At 42.0% G+C, this 10000-nt stretch overlaps 1 protein-coding gene across 1 annotated transcript in view; it reads right to left on the reverse strand.

Annotated features, from left to right (window-relative positions):
* Positions 1-10000, reverse strand: part of LOC308085261 (RNA-binding protein Nova-1-like) — a 96135-nt gene that overhangs the window by 12001 nt on the left and 74134 nt on the right. The window contains exon 4 of the mRNA XM_080428340.1: positions 8584-8750. Within this exon, the coding sequence (XP_080284466.1) occupies positions 8584-8750 (167 nt within the window). The remainder of the gene's footprint in view (positions 1-8583; positions 8751-10000) is intronic.

Below are 10000 nucleotides of genomic sequence, written 5' to 3' on the forward strand. Positions count from 1 at the left end.
GGTTGGTCAGGGTATCTGTTCAGTGGGGAGAGGATCTGGCGGAGAAAGCATAATGTATTACACTCTCCCGGTGAAACTCCTGGCTGACACGCGACGTATACACACTGTATATATACAGCAAATAAATTATATATATATAAAAAAAAAAGTGACATAAAATGTCACTCCCCAAGGGAGTGACATTGCGTGTGTGTGCGTGTGCGTGTGCGTGTGCGTGTGTGTGTGTGTGTGTGTGTGTGTGTGTGTGTGTGTGTGTGTTTGTGCGTGCGTGTGCGTGCGCACGTGTGTCTGTGTACATGCCCATGACTACACATCTCAGAAGGGAAAGATAAGTACAGTGCTTTTTCTACGTGTGTGTGTATTCTGGGAGAGAATGCATTCATGTGTGTATGCGTGTGTGTGTGTGTGTGTGTGTGTGTGTGTGTGTGTGTGTGTGTGTGTGTGTGTGTGTGTGTGTGTGTGTGTGTGTGTGTGTGTGTGTGTGTGTGTGTGTGTGTATGTGTGTGTGTGTGTGTGTGTGTGTGTGTGTGTGTTTGGGGGCGGGAGGGGGCATGTTTTCATGAGTGAGTGATTTGCTGAGTGCTTCCTTTTTTCATACGTTGGAGCATTTTTCCTTGATGTCACTTTTCATTTTGCTGACGACATGTTGTATTTTAGGTTAGACCAGCTTGGGCCCACACGCTACATTTTTTGCAATGCAGTCTTTTATTCATTAAACATAAACATTGGTTGGACAGTATAGGCCAATACCATGTTGGAAAGTACACCACCGGACAATGTTTCGTAAGAATATTACAAACATATATTATTATGTCTATATTGTATAGATGTAACATGTTAGATCTAATGGAAACAAAATGTAATTGACCGTTTCATTATGGTGTAGAGGGAAACAAAAGTAGAGAGGACTAAGGATAGACCCCTGGGGGACACCAGTCAACTAAGTACGGTGCATAGGGCTTAAGTGGTTAAGTGCTGCTTGAACTCTGTGTACTACTTCAATAGCACAAATACATATTTTGTTGCACTCGAGGAGCGTCCTCCTTCAATATTTTGTCATTCTTTTTGGAAGCTTGTTTGGAAGTCCCCCTCCCTCCCATGTTTAAAAAAGATTTTTGGTGTCTGACTGAAAGTGAACCTGACTCCAAAGTCCCCTGATATTTACAGAGAACTTCCTGCGCCGACAAGGAATAACAGGAAGTAGGAAGCAGGTGTTTTTTTGCCAGAGGTGAAAGGTCAAAGGAAATGACCTCTTTCCAGAAGGAAGTGGCTAGGAGGGAGAGGCTATATAAACAACTAATGGCACAGCACTAGTGTGTGTGCGTGCGTGTGTGGGTTTTTGCACACTGGGTGGGTTGGGGGGGATGCTAGACCCCATACAGTAGTGATATCACTAACTAAACATGAAGTGCTGTTACAGTGTTCAGATCTTTCTGAATGACAGACGAGCCCAAATATAACACAACAATAACACCACACTATTCATCGTGCGTTGGACATAAATGGTCATTCGCTGATAACTAAATAAAACCGAATTCTAGGGCGATAATGCAATGCTAACCTTGTTAAGACACACAGGTGCACAAAAACACGCACACATGCGCGCACACACGCACGCACGCACGCACATGCACGCACGCACACACACACACACACACACACACACACACACACACACACACACACACACACACACACACACACACACACACACACACACACACACACACACACACACACACACACACATACATTGTTTACAGTAGATCAGAATTATTTAAGATACCTAGGTTGCTTGACATACAGTGCTTTCTACATGCAACTTTTTTTGTATAATTTTAGTCATAGTGAAATAGGAATAGTTACGTAACTGACTATACTGCTACTGTACATCAGACACTACGCATTGTGTTACAGACACTTTAATACTGTTGTAGAATCATGAAGGAATCCAGAGGGAATGGAATGTATTAAATCAGCATGTCAGTGGATTTCTGACTAACATCTCCTCAGGACAGAACTAATGATTTGACAAATCATGTATTTATCCATAGTGGTACCATTCAGCAGTGGTTCTCAATCAGTGGTCCGGGGACCACCAGTGGTCCTTGAGGGGGTTCCAGGTGGTCCCCAGCTAAATGTTGGAGAGTTGGTAACCAAATGGACCCTTATAGATCTTTAACTCTTGAGAGAGTAAAATGGGACCATGGTTAAATGGAACCATGGTTCCATTTTACTCTCTCAATAGTTAAATTACTGTTAAACATCTGCATTACTTAATTTACAAGAAGTCTACACAATTAGAGAATGTTGAAGAATTGTTATTTTGATCAACGTTTGGCTGTTATCTCTCCTGTGGTACCAACATCAATACAGCATGGAATTGTGGACAAAATCTTATCAAACGACAACAAAATATCGTTTTGGGTCTGAGAGGCTAAATCTCATCAAACGGTGGTTCCGTGGCTCAAATGCTCAATAAATAATGGACCTTGATATGAAAAAGGTTGAGAACCACTGTCATACGGTGCTGGAGAATAGTGTATTCTTGTGTGACTAACTTTTATTTTTGTTGCTGCCAGACGCTCCACAGTCACACAACGCAGCTGTTGGCTAACAAGAGCTCAGATATGCCGTCTATAGCTTTCTGTCATTCACTCACTCAACCAGTCAATCCCTCCTTTTGCTCTTAAGTCGGTTTGTTCCATCTCCGTTCTCTCTCTCTCTCTCTCTCTCTCTCTCTCTCTCTCTCTCTCTCTCTCTCTCTCTCTCTCTCTCTCTCTCTCTCTCTCTCCCTCCCCTCTCTCCCTTGGGTGGTTGAATAATGTCACCACATGCTACAACAGCCGTGCTTTTGGCAACGAACACAGAAGAAGACAAGGGGTATCCACGCCCTAAATAGTAGACATCACTGGCTGCATTGCACTGGACGCCGATTCATCTTCTCTGTGTGTGTGTGTGTGTGAGTGTGTGTGTGTGTGTGTGTGTGTGTGTGTGTGTGTGTGTGTGTGTGTGTGTGTGTGTGTGTGTGTGTGTGTGTGTGTGAGAGTGTGTGTGTGTGTGTGTGTGTATGCCCATGGAACCCATTCATCTGGTCACAGTGACCCGATGTTGTTTTGGTTACGACTACTGTACGTCTGCACAATGACAGGAATGCTTTTAAAACTCTACAGAGAACGCTGGTGGTTGGCTAACCAGAGGGCTTGACTTACTAATAGCCCTGTGTGACCCGTGTTTGTGTGCGTGTGCGCATGTGCACGTGTGTGGGTGTGTGTTTGTGTGTGTGGGTAGGTAGGTGTGTGTGTGTGTGTGTGTGTGTGTGTGTGAGAGAGAGAGAGAGAGAGAGAGAGAGAGAAGGTGTGAAGGTGTGCAATGTGCATATCTATCGTTGCAAATGTGTGTGTCCGTGTGTGCGTGCGCACGCGTGTGTGTGTGTGTGTAGACGCACATTCAAGTATAAAAGTATGGGTGTTGTCATAGACACTTGTGCCTTCACACTTAAATGTGCACACACACACACACTCACACACCACACACACACACACACACACACACACACACACACACACACACACACACACACACACACACACACACACACACACACACACCACACACACACACACACACACACACACACACACACACACACACACACACACACACACACACACACACAGACACACAAACCATTTAGTCATGGTCTGTTGCATGCTATAAATAGTTTGAAGAGCAACAGGGGAATCACCGTCCTCTTCTGAGTGTCTTAAGTATCAGCAGGCATTAGTCCGCTCATCTCTCCCTGCCTCACAGCTCTTCCAAAACATCGTTACACAACTCAAGTGTCGGCTTCAAGCTGAAATGTCCTGGGTGATAGGACGTCCTCTATGGTAATGACCCTGGAGCTGTCTGGCTTCATGGCTCTTGACTCTCAAGGCCAATTTCCTAGTCTACATCAGTGGTTCCCAAAGCCTGTGACCCAAAAGAGAAATGTGATGTTTGCCCGTGACCCAAACTAGTGAAAATAGTAGATCTATAAGCTCACGACGATCGGCTATTTTCACTTTTCTTTTAAATTGTTTTACTTTTATTCATTCAATTATTTTGACATTTCTTTTTAATGTATGTGAAAAAGAAATCAAAACATTTATTTTTTTTAAGAATAAAAAAAGGGGGATATTTACACGTGACCCATACAAAATCGGTCCACGACCCAAATATGGGTTTCGGACCCACTGTTTGGGAAACAGTGGTCTAGACCACCGGTTCTCAAAGTGGGGTCTTGGGACGCCCAGTGTTCATTGGGGGGTTCTTCATCATAGTCCATCACAACTGGACTGTGAAAAGGTAAACGTTTGCGGACTGGCCTTCCCTGGGCCGTCCATGCAGTGCATGCGCCCTGGACCTATAGTTCTGTCATCAACCTTACTGTAAGTGAAACCTTAGCTATCATAAACAGATCAGTCATATTGAAGAAACAGGGGAACATTTAATTATCATAGAGGGATGATGAATGGAGGCTTGCATAAGCGTAGTCCTTGACTTGAATCTGTGTTATATAAATGTATGATATTAGTGTAATTGGGGTAGATATCTTTATGTGTATCAGTATAAACAATACGAAGTGTACTCTAGATAATTATGCTGAGTGTGCGCACATTATCTATTTGAAAGAGCTGCACCTCAACACTTGCAAATATATAAATTATATAGTTATCATACATAACTATTAAAGGACAGCTATTGCTGATCAGGACAGAAACAGCACAGCTGGACAATACCCTGATTTCTCTAAATAATTCATAACCAAACATACAGTGAGTGAAGGTGTATGTGGTTGTGTATGTGGCATGTGGCCATGCACGCACACACACACACACACACACACACACACACACACACACACACACACACACACACACACACACACACACACACACACACACACACACACACGTGTGTACAGGGCTGGTTGAATAGTCCATTTGGCAGACCAGGCAAGTCAATAGATGGCAACAATGCCAGGCCAAGCTAATCAATACAGAGCAATCATGAAGAGACCATGATGATAATCAGTTAAACTGATTGGAATTGCAGGCAGTCCCAAGGCTAATTGCCCTCTATTACACAGTGGATATTTGCACAGTGATCTGCAATACAATCACTACTAGGATGAACTACATTGTAAACAATGGACTAGTGAAAGCTATGGCTCCAATGCAGGGGTTCCCAAATGTTTTCGGCTCGAGACCAAAAAAGAGAACCTTGTTGTATCCCCAGGACCCAAACTTATGAATCGCATAAGCCCTATTTTTAAAAAAATAATTGAAAACTGTAGGCCTGACCTCGATTATTCGAATAGTCGGCTAATCAGTCGAGGAGAGTCTGAGTCCACTGCCAATCTCTTAGTCAAATTATGTTTTTTTTTAATTAAAGTCTGATTTAAAAGTCAAATCAGACTGCCAATCTCAGTCAAATCACAATTTTCTTTTTTAAAACATATTTTTGGTGTTGCATTAGTCTACTATTAGTCGACTATAGGCAACATTTGGCCAATCAGATTCGACTAGAAATCCTTAGTCGGGGACAGGCCTATAGAAAACAGCCCATCTGCCATTTTCACTGTTTTAAAAAGTAAAAAAAAAAAAGGAAAGAAAAAACCTGGATATTTACTCGCAGCAATATTTAATCTAATGTTTAGTCATGAAATGTTTGTCGGATGCTTTCAACCTAAGATCATGTTCTGTTAGAAAATTGGGTGCATTTAAGACATTTAAGAAATAATGTCCCCAACCCAAAATGTCTCTGGCTAACCACAATGACTGACAAATGAAAGTCTATGAATGGACCATTACATTTAGGCTCAGAAACTCTCAGAGTGAGCCCATTCCCATTTTTTTGTCAAAAGGGGAATTAACTTTCTGGGCATTAAAAATTGGTTTATTCAAAGAAATCAGAGCATTAGAAAAGCCTGGGTTTCTCTGTCCCAGCATGCAACTACTGCATTGTGTGCCCTCCCTGGGCACACACTATTTTAATACAATCAGAAAAGAAAAGTAAAAGTATAGTTTCTAGGTAAAAATTTCTGAACATAAACATCACATATTGTAGATACCAAGGATTGCTAAACCTGATTTTGTTGCACTGGAAATAGCTGATCTACAGGCTCACACACACGTCGTGATGCAATGCATTGTGAGCTTGTAGATTGGCTATTGTGGGCTTGGGACACCATTGTGTGCTTTATTTCTAATTACCTAATTGCCTATTTATCACTGTCTTATATTTCAAGGTGATTATTTATTTTCCGTTGAAACAAAATGATTTTTGTTATACAGTTAAAGTTCTATATTGTGATAGTAATAATTAGTAAAAATGTATTTTCTTTTCAATAACGAGCTGTGAGATGGGGAAACCCCTGTTACTGAACAAATACTATATAGTCTATAGCAATGATTAGTATCAGAATATAGAGCTATTTAACACTGCGTGCAGGATGATGCGTGTGCAGTCGCTCAGGTCACTGTCAACTGTCAACAGAGAGACAGAGAGAGAGAAGAGAGTACAGTAACTGTCAGAATGGCAGGAAGACAGCGAGATGGAAAGCTGCAATTACATGGAATTGTCTCGCAGAGACCACCGCGGCTTGTCACACATAACTGCTGTGCGTTTGTGTGTGTAGCGGTGGTCACATGTCATGTCGCCCTCCTCACCTCACACCTCACACTGTGCATCCTGTCCACACATCTGATCTCTCTCTCTCTCTCTCTCTCTCTCTCTCTCTCTCTCTCTCTCTCTCTCTCTCCCCCTCAACCTCTCCCTGTCTCTGTCCAATCATTTTCTCATCGCCCCGGTTCTCTCCCTCCCCTTTCCTCTAAAACCTCTCCTTCTTTCTTTTCAGACACGTCATGTCTCCTCTCTTCTCTTCCCCTTCTTTCCTGTGTTTACATGGCTGTAAGTAACCCTGCCAGAGTCTTGCCTCATCCAGCTGCACTCAAACAGAAAATCATCGCGTCTTCAGCCCAACCACAGGGACACACATAAGCTCTGTTATTTCAGCGGCGAATGCCCTCTCGCTCACCCTCGTACCCTCTTATCTGAGGACCAACTGGCAGAACACACACACACACACACACACACACACACACACACACACACACACACACACACACACACACACACACACACACACACACACACACACACACACACACACAAACGCACACACACGAAAATAAACATGCACACTTGCACACGTATAACTGCGCTCACCCACTCGCACACGTGTGGACACAAACACTGCATACGCGAGCGTCGGTTGAAAACAAACATACCGAGGAGCTGGAGGAGCTGTTTATTGTTTGGAGGGTTTCATAGAACTAAGGAGAGACTAGAGCAGGAAACTTGACACTGTGATGTCATGTGGGCTGACGAACGGACAGACAGATATACAGACAGATATACAGACAGACAGACAGACAGACAGACAGACAGACAGACAGACAGACAGACAGACAGACAGACAGACAGACAGACAGACAGACAGACAGACTAACAAGTCGCTGATGCATTAGTGCATTGGTTCTCAACCTTTTCAGGCCGTGACCCCCCAAAATATTCATAATGTGAACTTGGGACCCCCACCCTGACAAGCACTTGGAGGAATGGGAGTTGAGGCATTTAATTTTGTTGACTCGGTTTCCACAGATACAAATGGTGAAAATAGCTGATCTACATGCTCACAACTCCTCACAACTTGCCTCTCTCTTTCTTACGTAATATTTGACATTTTGGCCAATGTTTGAATTTTTTTTTGTGTAGTTTGTTGATTACTTTTGACACAATGGAAAAATCATTTCAGAGGTGTTAATAAGGTCTTAAAAGTCCTTAATTGTCACTTTAGAAATGTGCTGATACCCTGTAAACGCAGATATACAAGCTCATAGCGCGGCACGAGTGCCGCACTATGAGCTTGTAGATCTGCTATTTTTGAAAAATCTTGAAAATGTGTGCAAATCTTTGTATATATATATTTTTTAAAGCGATCATTTGTAAAATATGTTGTTCCAGGGACCTCCAGAAGCAAAGATTTGAGTTACAAATGTTCGCTTTAAAAATGTACATATTCAAAGATTTGCACTTAATGTTAAAGATTTTTCTAAAAATAGTAGATCTACAAGCTCATAGCGTGGCACTCGGTGCCGCGCTATGAGCTTGTATATCTGCTATTTTTTGTATAGTCAAAGTATAAAATAATTGTTAAAGTGTGTCCAAATCTAAAATGACACAGATGCGTTCCCGGTTCTTAATAGGTTTAAAGCTAATCATCTGGTGACCCCTCCCCCAAAAAAAATCTTTTTGGGGACCCCCCTCGGGTCCCGACCCACAGGTTGAGAACCACTGCATTAGTGGGCAGACAGACAGACAGACAGACAGACAAGGCTTGTGTGGACAGCCTGACGGGGCAGACAGGACACGGTGTAGTAGTGTCAGGGGCAGACAGACAGACAGACAGACCGACATGTCACTGATGTGTATTGGTGTGCAGCGAGGCCTATAGCAGACAGGGCTAGACGGACTAACCTGTTTGATGCGGTCGGGGTTGACGGTGGTCTGGGGCTGCAGAATGCTGACCGGCTCGGACTTCTGGGTGCTCTGTGGCATCTCCCGCACCTTCTCGGCGATGAAGTCATGGACACCGTTCAAAGCCTCCACTGTGCCCTGGATCAGACACACACGCTCCGTTGTTCCTATACAGAGAGACAGAGAGTGAGAGAGAGAGACAGGTTCCAGTTCAGTAAAAAAATCGAATCAATTTAATCAATCATGAATTATATCTTTTTCTTTAAATACAGTAGAAAGTAGAAACAATCGTTTCGCTAGTTTTGTGTGACACCATTGTATGGCAAAGTATAGGGTTTATGTGTTAAGTTATATTTATAGACAGTGGTGGAAAAAGTACGCAAATGTTTTACTTAAGTAAAAGTATCAATACTGCAATGAAGAAGTACTCTGTTACAAGTAAAAGTCCGATATTCAAAATCTACTTGAGTAAAAGTACAAACGTATTGGTATCAAAATGTACTTAAAGTACCAAAAGTAAAAGTACTAAAATGTTTGAAAATAGCCGATCTACAAGCTCACAACGCGTCGCATCGCGACGCGTTGTATTTTCGCGCGTTGTATTTTCAAATAGCCGAGGTATAAAATAGGGCTAAAGTGGTTAATGTATGTTTTATAATTTAATAATTCAAATCTGCAAAGTAACTAGTAACTAAAGTTTTCAAATAATTGTGGTGGAGCAATATTTGCCTCTGAGATGTAGTGGAATAGAAGTAAAAGTATAGACAATTGGAAATACTCCAGTAAAGTAAAAGTACCTCAAAATTGTGCTTAGGTGCAGTATTTGAATACATTTACTTAGTTAAAAGTATCAAAAAGTTATCAATAGAATAATTGCTGAGAAAATAATCGATAGGTGAAAACCAAGTGGACTTTTTTTTAAACAAGAATTAAACCAATTACATGTGACTGGAATGTTGAGAAGAAAATGTGTCGCTGTAATCTTGTCACATTTATTGGAAGAATAAGTAGCTGTGGAAAATGTGTGATTATTTGCTGAATTGAATGTTGACTGTAAGATCGCAGCTCTTCGAGATAAGTTAATACTCAAGATTCTAGCGCGTATTACTTTTCAGCTAAGTCAAAAATTTAAGACAATGATAGTTGAGAGTTTTGCTCATTTCCACTACATCTGTTCAAAGCCTTGCAGTTTATGTCTGTTTCCAGGAAGTGTTCCAATCAGGAAATTAGTCCCTTCATCACATAAATAAAATGCATTCCTGTCATTTCCACTGAATCACAGTCTGCAGTTTCTGCAGAGCACATGTGCATGCACGGTATTATACAACACGTTATGCTGCAGAAGATTTATCCCGGTGTGAAGGGATCGGTCGACTCCATAAAAAAAAAAAAAAAGAACGGGTGACCTGAGTTTAGG

The sequence above is a fragment of the Gymnoscopelus braueri genome (genome assembly GCF_963280865.1).
Source record: "Gymnoscopelus braueri genome assembly, chromosome: 5".
Lineage (NCBI taxonomy): Eukaryota > Metazoa > Chordata > Actinopteri > Myctophiformes > Myctophidae > Gymnoscopelus > Gymnoscopelus braueri.